Raw genomic sequence first — 21,429 nt, forward strand, 5'->3', positions numbered from 1 at the left:
TCTGCACCTCAACACCAACTGAACCCGACTACTCATGCCTAGCCAATAACTTCCACTCTCACCACCGCAGCTAGAATACTGATCCCAGACTAGTTGGTTGGCGATGGCACTTCTATTCCCTAGTTCTGTGCTCTTAACACCTTCTCCACGAACCAATCTTCTCATTCAGTGCCCTCAAGGAGATATCCCTATTGTTGACCCATCCGATGCCCGACAAGTAACCTTCCCATGTATGCGCCACAAGGAGAATGTTGCCCGACTAATACTACTGGTGCCTTAATCTGTAGGGATCCTTCTATGTGGGAACCTTACTACTGAATCCGACTAGACTACCCAAACGTATTCACATTACCTCTTTGTTGTAAATGATTCCCATCCTTCCTTCTTGTCGTCAAACTCCTATTCTATCAGCTGATGTCCTGTAACTAAGCCGTGAGGACAACCAACACTTAATCCTTAATTACTGAATAAGGTGAAGTCAGATTTGCATCTAACTCCACCTATTGTTATTTTTTTTCTCAAGGGTTTTCAACCCCAAGAAAAAATAACCAAGTCACATCAAGTAACTTTATGAGTTTTATGATAGCATAAACTTCTTGCGTGTAAATCCCAATGCAAGTTCCCTTATTTATAACCTTGAAGTGGGGGAAAAACATTGAAATAAGGGATGTGGGATAAAACAACAATTTTGTCCTGTATTCACTTAAGTCACTTCATAAAGTATATGACCTTATAAAATAAAGTAACTTTATCCACACACTTTAATATAATAACTGAAATACATAAGATAAAATCTCTGATGTGACTGGTAGGCATCTTGATAGTTAATGCCATTAATCTATCCAGATGTGGAGACAAATTAACTTGGCACCATAACACTAGTGCGAAGAAGGGGACATGACAGTCCTCCCTTCCCAGCATTGCTTTCCTTGAAGCAATCTCAATGTTGGCTGCTGTAGAATAGACTCACCTTCCCAGGAGTAGACTCACCTTCCCAGGTGACATCCTCATATGGTAAGTCTTTCCAACGAACTAGATATTCTTTGACAATCTTGTTATGCAACTTCTTTTCCCTGGTTTCAATTACTTCATCCGGCACCAAAATAAGTTTACCCAACTCATCAAGCAGGGGCAAACTCTTTGAAGGAACAATCTGCTGGCCGACGACCTTCTTGAGGCATGAGACATGAAATATGTTATGGATTCAATTATCACCTAGCAAATCCAACTCATAAGCAACCTCTCCTACCCTCCTGGTGATGCAGTAAGGTCCGTAAAATCTGGGCTTAAGCTTCTCTAATCCACTTTTCTTCAAAGAGCTCTGTCTATATGGCTGTAGACAAAGAAAAACCCTATCACCAAGCTCAAAACTCCGCTCAATGCAATGTCGATCAGCATATAACTTCTGCTGGTTCTGTGCCTGCTGAATATTATCCCTGAGAGCTCTGAGGATGTCTTGCTGATCCAAAATCCAATCTTTGGTCAATGGCACCCAGTTATCCTGTAAGGCTAAATCAATAAAAGAGAGAGACTCGTAACCATAAAGGGCATGGAAAGGAGTCCTCCGAATAGACATATGATAAGTGGCATTATAGAAATACTCCCCCAAATACAGCCACTTCACCCATGCTCTCTGTTCACCTACACTGTAATTTCTTAAGTACCCCTCCACCCATTTATTCACTATTTCAGTCTGACCATCTGTCTGCGGGTGATAGCTAGTGTTGGGAATTAACTTTGTACTTGTCAATATAAAAATCTCCTGCCAAAAGGTGCTGAGAAACCTACTATCCCTGTCACTCACAATAGTCCTGAGTAATCCATGGACATGAAAAACCTCTCGAAAGAACAACTCAACCACCTAAGAGGCTGACCAATCCAGGGCAATCACGAAGAAGTGCACAAACTTAGTCAGTCTGTCTACCACCACAAAAATGGAATCTCTGCCCTGGACCCTAGGCAACCTTGTGATAAAATTCATGGAGATACTCTCCCACCTCTGAGCTGAAATAGGGAGAGGCTGAAGTAAACCTGCAAGAAAGCTCTGTTCAGACTTGTTCTACTAACAAGTTTGGCACTCTCTAACATGCTGCAATTCATCGTCCTTAAGCCCCTTCCAGGAGAATCTCTCCCTAATCTGCTTGTAGGTTTTAAAAAACCATGGGTGCCCTGCTGATGGTGCATTGTGTATGGTGTGCATAATATCCCTGTTTAGTTTAGATTCGGGTACTAGGTAGATTCTATTTTTGTAATATATAACATCATTCATTACCTTGTACAACTCATCCTAAAGTACACCATCCATAATCTGACATGCGTGAGCATTTCTTGAATACTCCACTAACAGCTGGGACCTCCAATCTACTGAAATCTCATAAATGGCGTAGCACTCTAGCACTGGGGGTCTTCAGGAAAGAGCATCAGCAACTGTATTATTTTTCCCCTTGATATACTCAATGTCAAAATCGTATGCTTGGATCTTGCTGACCCATTTCTTCTTTCATTCAATTCCTTTTGTTCTAGGAAGTAACATAAACTGTTATGATCTGTCTTCACTGTAAATTTACTTCCCACCAAGTACTGCCTAAACTTGGCTAAGGCATGCATTATGGCTAGCATCTCCTTATCATAAGTAGAATATAGTAATTCGCTGCCCCTAAGTTTCCTGCTTTCAAAAGCTATGGATGATGATCCTGCATCAACACTGCCCCTATTCCGCTTTCTGAAGCATCACACTCCAAAACAAAGGGTCTAGAAAAATCAGGAAGTGCTAGCACTAGACATGTACTCATCACCTGTTTCAATTTATCAAAGGTTGCCTTTGAATCCTCTGTCCACCTAAATGCCTCTTTTCGCGTCAGATTGGTAAGGGGTGCTACTACCTGGGAAAAACCTTTAGCGAATCGCCGGTAATAGGAACAAAGACCAAGGAAACCCCGCAATTCAGATACATCCCTCGATGGTGGCCAATCCAGGATTGTCAGTATCTTTTCCTTATGTACTTTAACTCCCTCGGCACCAATCACATGACCCAAATAGAGAATCTCAGTTAACCCAAATTCACACTTAGACTCTTTTGCGAATAAAAAGTGTTCTTCCATGAGGTTAAGGATCTCATCTAAGTGTTGCAAATGTTCCTCACAAGGCCTGCTAAAGATTAATATGTCATCAAAGAAAACCAACACTCTTTCGTAGCTATTTTTTGAAGATATGGTTCATGCATGACTGGAAAGTGGCTGGTGCATTAGTGAGCCCAAATGGCATCACCAAAAACTCATAGTGTCCGTAGTGGCATCTGAAAGTTGTCTTATGCACATCCTCCTCTCGGACTCTTATCTGGTGGTATCTTGATCGAATATCTATCTTCGAGAAATAAACAGCCCCCCATAAAGCTCATGCAATAACTCATCAATGCAGGGAATAGGATACCTGTTCTTAATGGTTCTCTTGTTCAAGGCGTAGTAATCTATACACATCCGAAGGGTGCTATCCTTCTTAACCAACACCACTGAAGAGGCAAAGGGGCTAGAACTGGGTCTGATATGTCCCATATCTAGAAATTCCTTGATCGTCTTCTTTATCTCTTCCTTGTAGTGCCTGGGGTGACAATAAGGAGTGGTAATGAGGGGTTTGGCGCCCTCTAACTCAATGATATGCTCAAACCCTCTATCTGGTGGAATACCTGGGGGCAAATCCTCAAATACCCTCTTGTGCTTGTCTAGGATCATTTGAATGTCACAATGGTAATGTTGTCTTGTATCCTGTGTCTCCTTGGAGGAGATGAAGCATTGTGTTGCCCATTCTATATCATCGTGCCTCAAAATGGCTTCCATCCTGTGAGTTGTTATCAACCTAGGTCCACTATCTGGTATGGCTTTTAGGACTACTAACCGATCACTCTGTGAGAATTCCAACTGCATTGTCTCGTGATCAAAAGTGTACCTGCGGAGAATCCTTAACCATTTTCTACCTAGAATGGCATCCAACCCATCCAAATCAACAACATAGAAGTCAGTCTCTAAAAGATAATCATCAAACTATACCTGAAGACTGGGTACTTTCTCTGTGCAACTCAAAACCTCACCACCAGCTACCTTCACTTCGAACTCAAGTATGTCAACTGTCTGCAACCCTCTCTTAGATACCATCCATGCGCTAATGAAATTATGGGATGCTCCTATATCCAAAAGACAAACAATGCGTTGTCCGCTGACCACACCCTTCACTCTGAAAGGATGACATGTTGGATCACTAGAAAAAGTGGCTATAACAGGAGGTTGTTCTGTGGTGACCTTCTTCTTTTTGTCTTTAAGGGGCTGCTCTTCGACTTCTTCCTCCTCACTGTCCTCAAAATCATCACCTTCTTGTTGCTCTCCTTCATCTTCAAAAAGAACCTCAACATAGTGAATCTTGCCTTTACCAAGGCATCTATGATTGTGGGTCCAAGGTTCCTTCCAAGTAAAGCACAATTTTTTCCTCCTGAGTTCATTACGAGCCTCAAAATCCAAGCTAGGAGGATTTGGTTTTTTCTAGCTTTAGTTTCCTTGGCTCGATGTAGACCCTCTATAGGGTTTCTTTGGAGGTTGTAATAGTGAAGAAGGTGAATCCAAATCATGAGCGATCTTAATCACGTCATCTAGGGTGTTCAGTTTACATACCTTAACCAAACCCCTAAATCTGTCCTGTAACCCCTCTGAATAACATCACCTTTTGCTACTCTAACATATCTGACACCATAACCAATATGCGTTGAAACTCATCAATGAACTTATCCAAAGACCCACTCAGATGTAACTAAGCCAAATCCCTGTAATAGACTTCAATATCTTTCCTGTCAAAGCGAGTAATTAACTTAGAGCTGAAAATCTCGTATGTAACTTATGAGGCCATGATCCTGGGTGACTAATCCATGATGCCACCAATCATACACAGCTCCCTCTAGGTGCATTGTTGCAAATCTAATGGCTTCCGCTTCAGCCATGGGCTTAAATGTGAAATAGGTATCAAGCTTGTGAATCCAAGCTCTAGCGGATGTCTGACCGTTACCATCAAAGGTGGGGAGAGTTAATGTGTTCATAGCATGTTTTAGGTACCTGTTAGGTGCCCTCGGTCTCCGATCTTGCTACTGTCTATCAGCCCCTCTTTTCTGATTTAAATATTGGACAAAGGTCAGATTTTGTTTAGTTGGGTTTGGAAACAAATCCCATTCATCAAACATTGCCATAACTTTGTCTGGTAATAAATTTGGAGCTGCTAGTGCTACTACTTCTACATTAAAAATTGGCATTAAGGCCTGTCAGTGTTATATGTGGGAGCTCTAGTAGCTTGGGGAGATCTAGCTATACTACCACCCCCACTGTGATGGCTCGAAGCTCTTCTATGGATCAGTGCCAGAGCATTGGCAATGTTGTTCTATCCATCTCTGATAGCTTGCAATGTTTCCCTTACTTCAGGTTCCTGTTCTGTCTCATTATGTGTCATTTGAACATTGTTTTCCAGTTCAGCCTGTCCCAAATGATCAACCTGTTGAGTAATATCAGTTTGTTCACCTGTTCCAAATATTATTTCCTCATCCATTGTAAAACTATCTTCAATCTCGATTTGATCTAAAGAATCTACTTGTTCCAGCTATAGGTGATTGAATTTATGTTGTCTTTTACTCATTCCTAGCTGTCATTTTGGATAAAAATTGGTCTGCAAAAATTATGTTATTTCCCACAAGATAGCAGGTCTTGTGGCTCTGATACCACTGTAATAATCTCAGCTAGGCTGAAGTAAAATTATTGGATTGGGTCTCGAGGTAATTTCGTCAAACAAGTGTCATGAAATCCAATTTTGTACATTTAAATACTGAGTTTTGCTTTAGAAGTTACTAGCAGATATGATATACTAAAAAATTGCTAAAACAACAAGAAAATTGAATCCTTCCACCAGATTTCTAATTGGTATCTGTTGATGTTAGTTCTTGTACCACTACTTAACATATTAGCAATTGAATATCTGATACAGGGTATCAAACACACAATTCCTCTCTTGAAAAGTTAATACTTATGCGGACATAAGCAAGAACTCCAATGTTCCTTACACTTGTGGATACTAACTCAGTATATCGATGTGATTTGCTAGTAATCACGTAGGTGGCCTTACACTATTTGCTTGAGGATGACTTGGACTTTGGTGGAATGATGGTGATGGTGATTCGGTGTGAATACTAGATGATGTTGATGGAGAAGGTGATGGTGATGGAGAGTGAATGTTCGTGTGACTTACGGCTTCCTAACTTTCCTCTTCAAAAAACTCCAACTCCTAACTACTTGCTATTCTACTCCTACTCCTATGAGTGGAAGATTAGCAAATGGACGGGGATCAAATCTAATGAGAGTTAACCAGTAGCTCTACCTCCATAGATGCAATGATTCAAAGGAAAGTGAACTAGTTTACCACACAAGGCTTCCCAACAAGCCACTAGGATGCTAGTGGCCAAGTTATAAATCCCTATCAAACATCTACTAATACTACCATGCAACTATCCATCTACTCTATCTTACTTAGCAACTTCTTGAAATGAAATTTACTTTAACAAATTCAAAATGAAAATCTTATTTTAACTAGTGGAAGTAGAAACCATGCAACAATACCAAAAGTTCTTAATCAACATGCAAGTCACAACAATGAGAAAGAAAAGCGATTTTGGCATTATCTTAGCAACAATTTTCTCCAACCCTTACAAATGAGAGCAAATGGCCTTATATAGAGGCCAAAATTTACAACCAACAATAGAGATAAAGAGGCAAAATCAACAATCTAGATTGGATCCTAGAAATCGTAATTAGGGTTACCATCCCATCGGACAATGAGAAGATGCCACCTCATCAATGGACCAATGAAAAAAAAAGAAAAAGTGGTAACCAATGAGAACGCACCAAAATGGTTGCCAATCAGAATTAGACACTTGTCCTATCCAAGAAGGAAGAGAAATTGCCACTTGGGCTTACATCAAATGATCTTCTAATATAAATCTTCCTTTTTCTTTCATTCTTCTAGCTAAGGCAATGAACTTAGCTAGCCTTTCGTTGACTTCTTCCATGGGAGGGCAAGGTGTATGATTTATCTTGAGCTCAGCTGCTTTCATAATGCTGCTTGCTGCTTGCAGTGTCTTCTCATGGTCTTTCTCATACTCTTTTGCGTATCCAATAAAGGTATTGAGGGAGGAAAGGGTGCCCAAATGTTTCTTCTTCATAGCAACCTTTCCTAACTCATCCAATCTTGATCCAAGCCTTATCTCATTGATGTCCTCTTCTCTGATATCCTCAAAATCAAGTGCCACCCCAATGTCACTCATTATGGTTGAAATGGAAGTGTCGACGCTTCGGCTGTGCTGTGCAACTGCATTCTGTATCTCCTCGAGTGTTTTCAATCTGGTAGTCAAGGCAACAAACCAAGACTCTAATATACTCAATCCTCCTTCATCAACCAACTTGGCCCTTTCCAAATATTTCTTTGATAGCCCAATGAACACTTGTAGCCTGGGAATGGCTAAGTCCTTGACTAGAAAGAAATCCTTCCATTCACCTTCAAATTTTCTGAATTTGTCTCTAACAGTCACTAATGACAGGAATGTCGAGATAAAGGAAGGCAAGAAATTTTGCCCGTCTTGGATTGTATCATGGATCCAATCCTTGACTTCATGTGGCTAAGCTGATATCTCTTCTATATTGCTCCTGTTGTCTTGAGGAAGGGCTGCCTGGTGCAATTATTGGATAGGCTAGCAATCTCTCCAATATTTGTTCTCGGCTTCCAACTTTACGATCCTTTCATTCGCCTTCCTCAACCTTTCTCTAATTGAAGCTATACCATCTTGGATCTCCTCACATTCCATGTCATCTGTGTTTCTTCCCAAGTCATGCTCTACTATTTCATATTCTTGAGTTGCAGTGTCATCCATTGCCTCGTTAACTGTTGGTATAGCAATCTAAATCTTTCGGTGACCATCATTGTCGCTCCTAATCACCTTTGCCACTGTTTTTGCCATTTGTTTTTGGTTCTCTCTATCACCCTTTTCTATTAATCCTTGGATGTCCTCAATTGTTTGGGCAATTACTACCTTGCCTCTTGGCATAAGCATTTTCCTTAACCATAGTGGTGCGGTGCATCTCCCTAAATCTGGATTTAGTTTGACTAACAAAGCATCACCAACGGCCTCGGGCGCCTGACTTATTTCCTCAATATCAATCAACCCATCTTCTTCTTCACTAGTAATTGTCATGTCATCTCCACATTGGTTTTCTAAGAGAGGAGAGTATTCGATGCTATCACTGTAACCAATTGACTCTAAATCAAAGCTCACCTCGACCGCAGTCCTTTGTTCACTTGTGTTATCTTCTTGACCTCTAGCCTCAATTATGCTTTCCCTTGACAGTGTTGCATGTTGTCTCTTTGCTGGAGGTTCCGGATGTTCTTTACTTTTCTCAACCTCTAAAGCTCTCTTCTTGCTTCTAACTGTTTCTTGTCGCCAGCTACTTCCTTCACCTTTCTGTCCAATTAATTCCACTATACCCTCTTTTGCCTTCATCTTTTCATATGTAAGGTGTATCTTTTGACTTTGTGGTCTCCTTAATCTTTCATTGTACCACGACTCAGTGTGCAAATCCACTGTCTTTGTAACTGCCTCTAAGGAAGGATCCTGATGATCATCCTAATCCACTGGATTCAACTACTGTAAGATAATCTTCTCTCAGCACATCTCCATCATCTTCCAATTGATTGGGAATATCGAGGCCTCTCCATCTAATATCTCTCATCATGTTCACCAACAATCTTGAGAAAGCTAGCTTTTTCACATGAAAGTCATCCTTGGCATTGGCCCAAAAGTCTTCTATAGTGGGAACATGTTTAAATGCATTTCTGTGAGATACCTTGATAAGACCATTAGGATCAAATCCTTGCCTTGCTCTGTACCATCCTAGATGATACCATTCCAATTCCTTCTCCGCAGCTGCAAAGGCGACACGATTGGGGCAACTATCATTGCCAATTTTGAATGAGAAGGTAATCTGTCTTACCCTCGAGTTTCATTATTCTATCATAATGCTTAAGTTGCCTAGCCAATTCCATCAAAACTACCTTGTCGAGTGGATATCTTGGAAGCCTCTTGGGACAAACCATGCTTCCTACTACTCTAATGTATGTGAATTGCGAAAACTGGATGAAACAACTGCCATATTTCTTAATCTTTGCTTCTGCTTCCGATGAGAGCCTCCTAGCAAGTGTCCCTTGTAATACCCTTACTGTCTTCATAGCAAAAGCATCACAAAACATTTTATAATCTTTGTTGTTGTGCAAAGGAAGTTGTGGATAGCATTCATGCACCAAATATTGCCTTGGCCCATTGCCAATTTAAGGCCTGAAGTCAAGGATTTTTATACAATCTAGCAATCAGATAGAACAAATAAGACCCCATGTAGAATTGCTTTTGATTTTGTATGGTTCCAAGTTGCAACTCTAGATTCTTGCTTATGATCCTAGCCCAATCAAATCTTCTTTTTCCTTTTTCAATTTCATCAATAAAGAAGTACATCCAATTTTCGAATTGCATACCTTGAGCTAGGCCATGATCCAGCTGAGAAGCACAATGATTTGAAGTCTGCCACTATGAGCCCCGATGATCTAGTGACTCCCTTCTTTCCTTCATGTAGTCGATCCTGTTTTAGATGTATGAAATAAGACTCCTGGTCATCTTGAAATGAATTGGCTGCCTAGTCCATCATTACTACTGTCATACTTTTGTACTGAGGGATATTAAATGCTTCTTCGATCACCTATCCGCCGATGTTGGCCAACACTCTCTTCCCATCGTCAAAAATGATGGATTTACTAACCAAATCAAACCTGGATGCACATTCCATAACCAATTCTAGGCAACGCAAGGTAGGAGAGAAGGCCATTGCATGTACAATTCCACTTTTGTAATTCTTCGCCATGGGGGATTGTCCTTCCTTTAGTCTGTCCTTTACCTATATCATGTTTATTGTACCGATATTGGTATCGGTAGTTCGCCTCATTTTTTAGAAGAAGGTGGTTTTGGGCATCATATCCTCTTTGTCTTTCTTAGTATTTGTTCCCTTAGGGTTCTTGCTTACATCTACCATCCTAAACACTTATTTTTGCCCCTTCGTTCTAAGTGATATGGACTACCCTTATCGATCTCCAACCTTCTTTTTATCGATGGATTCTACCTTATTTCTGCCTCACCAAGTCCTATCACTACACTTATCAATCTCCAATCTTCAACCTGGGGGCAGGACTACCACTTATTTCTGCCCCTTCGTTACCTTAGGATGGACTACACTTATATCTCCCAACTTCATTCCTAGGGTGGTCTAGCTTATTTCTACCTCGCCAAATGTCCTATCATGGATTCTACACTTATCTCTCCAATCTTCAACCTATAGATGGGATGATGAAGCGGTGGATGATGAATGTAAGAACCAAGAGAAACAAAACTAAACAGGAACAAGGAGTGAAATTTGCTTAAGGACCACCTTTCAGCTCTAGAATGAATTGAATTCACCTTTACCAATAGCCGGGTCTTCTTTGAAGTTCGGATCAGACCTAAGAATTTCAAGCCCTTTGCAAATAATGATGCCCTAGCTAAAAAAATCAGAATTCTGTCCTCTTGAAATTGCCCATGCATGTGCCAAAAATCAGGTCTTTGGTCATGTACTACTTCACCAACAAAAATCATCCAACTAGGAAAAATAATAATTGCAGCCTCTAGAGGAAATCGGACTTCTAAAAGAAATTGCCTAGGGCAAGGAAAATCAGATCTGCCTCGAATTGCCTAGATTGAAATTATAGCCTCTTTGCAAGAAAGACATCGGACCAAAGTAATGCCAAGTCTGCTCCCAAAAAGAAGTCACCAAGTTTGACAATTATTTTTCAAGAGAAAAATCGCCAAGTAGAGCTGCTCTTCCAAAGGAAAAATCGCCAAACACAAGGAAATTCTGCCCCTAAAAAAATCGCCAAGGCCTTGAAGTTTGCTTCAAGCACACAAATCTGCTCCTTCAAAAATTGCTAAGTCTGATAATGTTCTCCCTTTGCAAAGAAAAAATTGCCAAAATGGAAGAAGGCTGCCTCAAAATCGCCAAGGAAAGGAAGAGACCTGCTAGTGGAATGAGAAATGAAGGGGGAAGCCTTCTTATACCCAACTCTACACACTCCTCCTAGCTGGCTGACTAGCACTAGGAGAGAGAAAATTTAATTAGGGCACAATTCTGGCCCAGAGTAAATGCCACACTAAAAATTAATTTTGCCATAGTGAAATTTGCATTTGTAATTGCCGGTTAAGACCAAAATTGCAAAAATAAAATTAATAAAGCCTTGGAGATGGTAAATATTTCCATTTAATGATGTTTTAGTAATAAAAATATCATTTAAAATCGGATTTGGCAAGCCAAAATTGATTTTTTCAATTTTAATTTACCAATTTCTTAAAAGATTTTAAAATCTTCAAGGCGAGTTTAACCTTTTTAATGCCACTATTTACAATTTAATCCAAAATCAATTTTCCTAATTCAATTTCACCATTACAAAATCATTTTTTTTCCACCAAAAATTAAAATTTCCGAAACAATTAAATCTAAAAAAATTATTTTGAAAATGATAAAGATTACATAATTACATCTAGTTTTCAAAATAAAACCGTCAAAGTCCAAAATTTACAATTTTATCTTGCTAAGTGTTGTTCTTTGAAATTTGTTCGGCCTAAGGATAAAATTACCAGTTCCGGAAAATCAAGTTAAAACTGGGTTAAAAACAAATCTAACCTCCTCCCTCCTGCCCTGAAGGCATCCAAGGCAAAATTTTTTCTAAAATCAGAAATTTTTGGACAATCTCAAAAAATTTGCCAAGGCGATCAAAAAAAATGGGGGTCCCCAAAATTTTGGGGCGATGATGTGAAAACCTCACAACAGTATCCAACACACTAATATTGCAACAAGTATGATAAATATGTCAATCCAAACAACTATAAGCTTAAATTCTGAGAATAGTATCTATGAACAATTCAACATTTAAGGATTAATAAGGATGTAACATACAGTCAAGGCTGAAGTGCGTCTTAATGGCAGACTGGTTCCTCCTCACTTCTTCCAATACTCCCAACCTGATTCCAAAAACGTCTACACCTCAACACCAGTTGAACCCGACTGCTCATGCCTAGACAATAACTCCCACTGTTACCGCCATGGCTGGAATACTTATCCCAGATTGATTGGTTGGCGATGACACTTGTATTCCCCAGTTCTATGCTCTTAACACCTTCCCCACTAACCACTCTTCTCATTCATAGCGACCTCGAGGAGATATCCTTGTTGTTGACCCGTCCAATGCCCGGCAAGTAACCTTCCCATGTATGGGCCACAAGGAGAATGCTGCCCGACTGATACTACTGGTGCCTTAATCCACGAGGATCCTTCTACGTGGGAACCTTACTACTGAATCCGACTAGACTACCCAAACGTATTCACATTACCTCTTTGTAGTAGATGATTCCCATCCTTCCTTCTTGCTGTCAAACTCCTATTCTGTCAACTGATGTGCTATAATTGAGCTGTGAGGACAACCAACACTTTCAATCCTTAATTACTGAATAAGGTGAAGTGAGGTTTGTGTCTAACTCCACTTAATGCTTTTTTTCTTCTCAAGGATTTTCGTCCCCAAGAAAAAATAACCAAGTCACATCAAGTAACTTTATGAGTTTTATGATAGCATAAACTTCTTGTGTGTAAATTCCAATGCAAGGTCCCTTATTTATAACCTCGAAGTGGGGGAAAAACACTGAAATAAGGGATGTGGGATAAAACAACAATTTTGTCCTGTAGTCACTTAAGTCACTTCATTAAGTAAATGACTTTATAACATAAAGTAACTTTAGCCACACACTTTAATATAATAACTGAAGTACATAATATAAAATCTACGATGTGACTAGTAGGCATCCTGATAGTTAATGCCATTAATCTATCCGGATGTGGAGACAGATTAACCTGGTGCCATAACACTAGTGCCGAGAAGGGGACATGACATTATTATCCAATCATCTGTAATTTCTATGACTATGACTAGATATTTTTTTGTTCTGCTGAAGATTTAAATGCAATATTCATGTGGTTTCAGAATCTCTATTTCAGTCTCATATTTCTGATTAAAGTATAATTTTTTTAGATTCATTGAAAACAGATGCATGCAAATTATTATTAAAATTTATGAGAATCATTTGAGTTAAATCTGGAGAAAATATCTGAGGGGGTATTACAATAGCAGTATCAACAAAGGGAACCCAAAATCTTTGCATTGACAACAATATCTCCACAAGATTTCATAGTAGAACAAAAAATTAAAAAATAAATAGCTCCTTGGAGTCAATCTCTTAACACAAAAGGCAGCAAACCCTTTCACTCTCTAACTATGCACTTCTCTTTCTGCGCATGCGGTTAACTAGATAAGAAATGCATTTCAAGCAATGGGTTTTCAATTCCTATTTCCTAACAGTTCCATCTACACTCATGTCCACTTTTGAAGCTTACATAATACAATATGATCCAAAAACAAGCATCCCTTGATGTACATCGCCATGCTAGGGTTCACTTTTCCAAGACTCCAATCAATTCATCTAACTTCCTTGTGACAATAGTCGAAGGATTTCCACAATTAAGAAAATATTTGGCATCTACTTATGAACAATTCATTGAAAGTCCTAACTACAGAAGAACAATTCATTTGGCATGTACTAATGAAATAAATTGAACATTTGCATTTAGGAATGTAAAGGAGTTAAAATTGTAATTCACGTAGTAGAAAGAAATGCATCACAGTGATTGTCGACTTTAAGTAAACTGAGTCCAGCTCTTGTGCCAGAATAGAAAGTAAAAATGTAGCAAATTCTTTTGGAAATTAGCAAACCCACCCTTGCTTGCCAACTAAAGTAATTGCACCAATATTCTTTGCAGCACCCTTTTGATCCACATTATTTGCAAGTAAACATTTTCTCCAAGCATATTTGTAGGCAACATGAGAAATGTACCAATTGCCAATGCCCTAAGAACCTGGATTATAGATGGTAATTTTGAGCTTTACTTTTTTCACAAGAATGTCATGATGAGCCCAGTAAAATCTAGAGGGGAAAAACTATTGCCATGTGCCTAACTGCCACTGCATATAAGGATAATCATGATCCAAAACAAGGCTTGATCATGTCATTTTTTACATGAGTAAAGGCAATGAAATTTCTTTACACTGGATTGACAGAATTCATGACTTTTAGGGAGTAAACTTTTAAAAAAGGAATCATATGACTAAGAGAACTTACGTCAGAAAAATAAGCACAATTGTAATTATAATTATGTTACATCATTAAGTACCTGGCGCAGAAGTATTGATAGCATCCTTCGGGTGGCCTCGTGCATTTCCTTGTCACGAGCTGCAGCTAAAGCATCCACCTGCAAAAAAATATAGGTTAGCCACATGATATATTTTAGCTTACCATGAGTAGCAGAATATGAAATAACCCATTGAACTATGAACAGAATTGTACTACGTAAATAAGCATGCAAATCTCAGAATTTAATGATAAGAGTCTCAAAACTAGTCACAGACCATCAGAGAATAAAAAGAGAGCTTTGAAAAAAACTCAACTTTTTTAATATTTAACATACATTTCATGTAACTTCAACCTATTATTTCAGTGAAATAAATAAATAAAAGTAAAGCAATTTGGAGAACATTAGCCGGGCTTCCGGCAATGCAGGAATTTGATTATATTGTCCACAAAGTGTTAAACAACAAAGACAGATAAATGAAGAGCAACAAGTACATTAATATTATTAGACTGAATACAGTGATCAAGAACTTGAGCAGTCCAGTGATGCTCTGTTCCCTTCGTACCAGATTTTTCATTGATTCAAGCTACGAAGAAATTGTTGATGACCTCACACACTATTGACATTTTAAAGCTAACATTCTATAGCACATGCCAGTTACAAATGTAATTACTACAATTAATGAGGACCAATGCCAAACTTTGGCCTCAAGAACCCTATTCATTCCTTACCTTGTAAGGGTTTTCTACAATCGCATAACTAAATTTTGTTTAGAAAAAAATTCTAACTGCAACAATTTCCAAGCATAAAAGAAAAATCAAGCATGTTAGGCAGAAAACATTAGTTTCTGATATGTGTTCCTCTCGCTACATATCTACCAACCAAACTTGCTACCAAAGAAGCTATATTAATTTATATGAAATACTAAAATAATCTGATTGATTTACAAAGTTTCTTAGGAAGGATACAAAAGAATGCGAGCTATCAGAAATGACTTCAACTATGAGTTTCCTCAAAGGTCAACGATATTTGAACAGTAGGAAGTAATAACTTAATGGTGGATAGCATGCTAGTAACAAAAGTAGTAATTGCAATTAAATGAATCCATATTATATAGATATCTCTGTAGAATATGGAATCAAAGGCTTTCTATATCTATAAAGGATGTCTTCAGTGATCCACAAAACCAAGCAACTTTATGCTTTGGCACCAAAATTTCTAAGTGCATTTTTACTATCTTGGTATTGAATCGTTTTTGAGAATTTTTTGAAAAAAAACAATAGTGCAAGCATAAGGCATTAGTTTGCATTTGGTCCTTATGCTCCACAAGTAACAACGAACGATGATGCACAAAAGCTACATTAATGTCCATGAATGGATGAATTCAGCATACAAGACTGTAAGAAGAGCCAGGAGAAATACCACAAGTATGGGTTTCTGAAGGTATTACCCATAAAAGAAATAAATCATAATCAAGAAGAAAAACAAATGTATGTTTACAAAGGAATATGGAACCCAACAACCCCAAGAGCTAAGAAATTACAAAAAGATATGGTCAGAACTATAAAATCACCCTAGCATGTGTGATTCTAATTATGACCACTCTGCAGAGTGTGCATTAGCCTTCTCCCACTCTTAATTTGCACCTTTCTATGCAAAACAAAAACAAAACATGTTATAGGATTCCTCTAATCCATCTGGAAGGAGAATCTCCCTGCAAGTAAAATAAAATAAAAATCTTACAAGTTAAGAACACAACCTCTAGCTTTCTACATGTACAATTTAAATCTCAGGGTTTTCCATATACATTGCAAAATGAAACTAACTACCCATCATTTAGTTTTGAAATAAAGGAACAAGCATTATCAGATCTCCTACCTTAATAGAGGGATTTTTGTGTCTTCTAGTTCTAATTTAAAGTGAAAAAATGTGTAGCAGCTAATGAATGCTCACTCTATAATGTCCCCATTTTGGGACCTTAATCATTCTGCTTTATATTTCATCTAAGTTCTGTGATTCCATATCCCCCTTTCCATCCATAGTTCTATTCCCTTCTATATTTCTTGAGAAGAAAGGTCATAACCCTTGTACACTCATTCATTTATAATAGTTATTAATTGTATTTATTTTATTTTGTTAATTATCAATTCTCATAATTATATATAGTCACATACATTCATATAATTTATCAATAACATATATTAATTTATTTGTGTAATTATGTCTTCTTAATTATCACTGATTAAGATATTCATTTCAAATATTATTTATAGTTAGATTATTTGTTTAATACTATTATGTATTTAGCAAATTATTCTATTCATTTATTATTAACAACATGCTTTTCAATCTTGTGAAATCAGAAATGGCGTCAACGTCGAGCGGGAAGAGGAGCAAGGGAAGTTGTTTGAACTCTGAGCAAGTGGGAGAGGAAGATGGGGATGACGATGATGGCTCAAGCATCTCCTTTTATATTGGTTCTGCAATAGTTGACGGGATCCAATCTTTCTTGGATATGTCGTGTCTAGAACCAATGCTTTTGGGTGTGGTTTGGAGAATCTCATGTTTGCTAGAATTTCAAGGGTTGGTGAGTCCAGGGATGGTGGTGGCTCTTCGAATGGTGATCTCCCTGTTGTATGGAGGGGCTCCTTGTTGCAATCTCCCCATTAGTCTAATTGGACGAGCCAAGAGCCACTAGTGGTTAACCCTTGTGCTTTTGGGTTTGATGGTATTAGATTAGGCCTCATCTTATCGTCATTGGGGAGGTTTTGCAGCTGCTCTTGCCTTATCTAAGGGCTTTGTGGTGCTTTCAGAATTAGCAGTTTAGGGTTCTCCTTTTTAGCCATCTCTTTGAGATCGGGCTATTTTTCAGCCAAGATTTTGCTTGGTCTCTCTGTCCTTTTTAGACAGGCTAAGACCAGAATTTTTGGTGGAAGGGTTCCCTGAGTCGGAGGGGCCTTTTTTTGTCAGATCGATTGGGTTGTCACCTTTGAAGTTGTAATGTGTCTTATTTGTCTTGGTGCTCTCAATGTTGGGAGATTGTGCCTGCTTTCTGCCCAGTTTCTCAAAGCAGTTTATCTGTTTCTTTCTCAAGAGGATATTGATACTTTTCAAGGGCCCTCCCTGGTTGCTTGGTGTTTTTTGGTTAAGTAATAGCTGCTTTTGTGGGGGTGTCCCCCCTTGTGGAGTCTGAAGCCTCTTTGATTTTATCATCTATTGGATTCTAAGTTCTATTATCTTTTATCTCCACAAGATTTCTTTGGTGATGAACTTTTGGCTTTGTTGGCCTTTGTGAACGTCTATTGGTTTGAGGGTTGTTTATTGTTTCTATTTCTTTTGTGCTCAGCTCATATTGAGGTTGTGTTTTCACCTATTGTGGTGATGACTTGCTCTGCGGGTGAAGATGATGGGGGAAAGAACTTGCCCTCTTCTTATGCCTTAGATAAGAGTGTGGGATGGCCTTAATAGATGGCATGTTCAAGGATTTTCCTCCTCCCATCTTCCCTATTGAGGTGGGTTCCCTTTCTATTGAGGTGGGAGGGAGTTATGATGGCAGGGCTGGCATGGACAAGAAAGCTCTCCCTTGTGGATTCAGTGGTTCTAAGAGTATGTATTTTCATGAGACTGATCATAATGTGCCCAATGCATCATCCTTGCACTACAAAGTGAAATGATCTAGTTGCCCATAGGCTATCCCTTTAGAATAGTAGGACCATAGTATTGTAGGGGAATAATTTAATAATAGGGTAACAATTGAATTTGAGGGGGGGTAGTCGTTATCCAAGTTATGGCACTTTTGGAACACTCGGAAGATAGTTAGGTGGGGGGAATATGTCTGGTGGGTAAGAGCAGGGAAGGATTGGGAGAAGAAGAATAGGTTATGGCACGGATCAATTGCAATTTTTTGACAGAAGCACTGCTACCTTGACATCAAGGTTGGGCAACAGTGTATTAGTTACACCTATCGTTTACATCACATATTGCAATATTCCCCTCCATTCGACATGAGCCTCCCTACCGTGTGGTGGCAGGGACAAGGATTGGTTCAGGTCAAATTTTAATACATGCATAGGCCCCTTCCTCTCTGAGTTGTGAAGAATGTTTTCCCCTAACAATCGGCAGGCCCCCACCCCCTACTATAGGGTAGGCCGGTGTTGAGCCCACTAGGTGGTGCGTGCCAGAAGGGGCCTCCTACTATTCTGTGGTAGCTATAGTTGGACCCTATAGATAGTAGTGGTCGAGCCATAGAAAGAAAGAAAGGATCTATGAATAGAATAAAATATTTTGTTCCCTACCAAGCAAACCAATATAAAGGAATAGAGTACCTGGTAATGGTACTAATAGCGACAAAGGGTTGCAAATCACATTGTCATGTCCACTTTATGGGTGGCTATAGTTGGGGGCAAGGAAAATCTATCTGGAGGCTACCCTCCCACTAAAGAAACTGAGAAGCTGGTCGAGATTCCAGGAGAACTAGGGAACAATAATAAAGAAGAGGTGAACTGAATCTGCTTCAGCATCAGGGTTTGCACCGATCTTGATATGGAAACTAGGGGATGCAAAAGATGTCGGTTCACCTGCCAATGCATACAAAGGTAAATTGTTTCTATCTTTTCTCCTGCTCTTGGAACTGGGTAACAATAGAGAGTGACCCTAATAGAAATGCGTATATCTATCTTGTGCACTATGGGGAGCTGACGGTTGTGATCCTTTTGTTCCAGGAGGAATAACTTCTCGACATATTGGAGCAGGTATATTGGGTATATTAGTAGCTCTATTCTATCTCAATCATTGTCGTCCCCAATGTTTATACAAATGGTTACATATGGGAAATATTGAAACTATCCTCTCTGGTAGTATTGTTGTTGTGGTTGAAAAAATTAAGAAATGCTGAGAGGGGGAGGGGGTGAATTAGTATTTCAAAAATTTGAAAGTAAATGCAACTAAAAGATCAGAAAGAAAACCAAAGACAGGAATTTATCTTGTGGAAACCCTTTTATGTAAAGACCACGATATCACTAATCACTACAAATGTGGGCTACAACCCAGTATATCCAAGGCTCCAACTTTCTCACCAAAAAGCAGGCTTCAACTTTATCAAACCGAGCCAACTACCTCTAGAGGCCACAACCTCTAGCTAACTAATGAAGTAACTGTATTACAACAAGTTTTTGATTGTGTTTTATCATAAAGTGATAAAATGTTGTCAACAAGAATATAGATGCAAAAATTTCTTCCTTTCTCATTTTCTATCACTATCTTCTTGCTCCAAATGAAAATTACACCCTCTAATTCACACTCCACCTGAACAATAGAAAAACCTTTTTATGTTCCTCACTCTCTACATGCATATCAACATCATGTCTCTAATATAGGTATACAACATGTCCATAATGTTCTCATTGCTACCTGCATGAAAGTAACTGTTGAAGTATGATCATTACATCTTGTGCTCAGAAATTCAAGAATCCCACACACAGAGTGTCGACAGTTACAAAGGGTGTAGTGAAGAAATACTGCAAAGGAGTTCAACACTTGGCAACTTAAAGAAATAAAATGCAAGAAGGGCTTCTGCAGAACCATTTCCTATTGACTAAATATTCTCCAGTAGACTTCACTTTCCTGTGAACTAACATTTTCTTGTGGACTTTCTCATGGACAAACTTTCCTGTGGACAACCTTCTCGTAAAGAACCATGGAGAACTTTCCCGTGGAGAACTTTCTTGTGCAGAAACTTTCCTGTAGACTAACTTTCTGTGGACTTTATTTTCCGTGGAAACAAGTCACTCAACCTAGAAGATAGAAATGAAAAATACTAACAATCTCCCATTTTTTCATTAATGGCAACCCATGTTGATACCACAATATTCTTGAAACTAAGTTGTCCTAAAACTAAAGATACAACTCCCCCTGCAAGAATACGACATAAGAACATACAAATCCCCCTACAAAAATACAACATAACTCCCCCTTTGACATCAATGACCATGAGATATAGCAATTAAAATCTCCCCTTGAACATATGCCATTTAATTAGTGAGAACACCGAGATTTGTAGAATGAATATATCACAAACACTGCTGTATGCTAATCCCACAAAGTAATCCAATTAATTCATATGCAGTTAAACATAGAACATACCATAATACCAGTAGGCAAGGAAATGATTTCTTTATTAATACCAAAAACCAACATCAATACATTACCAATGTTCCAAGTATTTATAGACGGGTCAGTTAGTTGGAAACCAACCAACGCATTTCCTCACCGTCTAACTACCCAACCCGACTAGCTTTAACAAGTACTAAACATAACAAGTACTTTATACTACATCTATCCCCCCCAAAAGAGAACTCATCTTCCAGACGACTTTAGAACATGAAACAAAAACAGCTATAATATCAAGGATGGGAGGACGTCCCTGTGCTAGGAGTTCCCCTTAGCCGTTGCAGAACTCACTCCGTTGTCTTCTGCTTTGTCTGGATGCACTGTAATACCCGTAGCGCATCCATCTCTTTAGCTTCTGCCGTGGCAACCTTGCTCTCCAATTCAGCTTTTTCTTTGTTCCAAGTTTCCTGCATAGCAACTTTCTCCGCTACCCACTGCTGTTAAGGACTCTTTCTAGCCCCAAAATTTAGCTAGGTTTTTCTCCTTCTGAAGTTTCAAAAAGGTTCCCCGAAAAGCAACCTCCATTGTTGTTAGTGCTTCTAGGAGAGGCAATGGTTCTTGCCCCACGGGAATGATAGAGCTGCCCGTCCATGTGGTAGCCATGTCCTCCGCTAAATAGCCACCCTATTCCGGTAGTTCCCAATCTGTGTGGTAATCAGTCTGCATAAAGGCGGCCAACACCTCTGCTATGGTGATGATGGTCTCCAGATTCTAAGCCCTAGCCTGCTACATGATCCTCCTAGTAGAATGCTCCATGGCATGAAGCTCAGTGAGGAATAGTTCGGCCTTGGCTGCAAAAGATGCTCTGTCTGGTGGTTCTCCGCACTCACTTTGTATCTCAACTTGCTCCTCAGCAGCTGTCGCTAGGGGTGAAGACACCATG

General features: G+C 39.1%; 1 protein-coding gene across 1 annotated transcript in view; it reads right to left on the reverse strand.

Annotated features, from left to right (window-relative positions):
• Positions 1-21,429, reverse strand: part of LOC149552104 (P-loop containing nucleoside triphosphate hydrolases superfamily protein) — a 228,117-nt gene that overhangs the window by 44,683 nt on the left and 162,005 nt on the right. Inside the window, exon 10 of the mRNA XM_089787572.1 lies at positions 14,421-14,498. Within this exon, the coding sequence (XP_089643698.1) occupies positions 14,421-14,498 (78 nt within the window). The remainder of the gene's footprint in view (positions 1-14,420; positions 14,499-21,429) is intronic.

The sequence above is a fragment of the Cupressus sempervirens genome, chromosome 6 (genome assembly GCF_028749045.1).
Source record: "Cupressus sempervirens isolate cs-2001-9-10 chromosome 6, ASM2874904v1, whole genome shotgun sequence".
Lineage (NCBI taxonomy): Eukaryota > Viridiplantae > Streptophyta > Pinopsida > Cupressales > Cupressaceae > Cupressus > Cupressus sempervirens.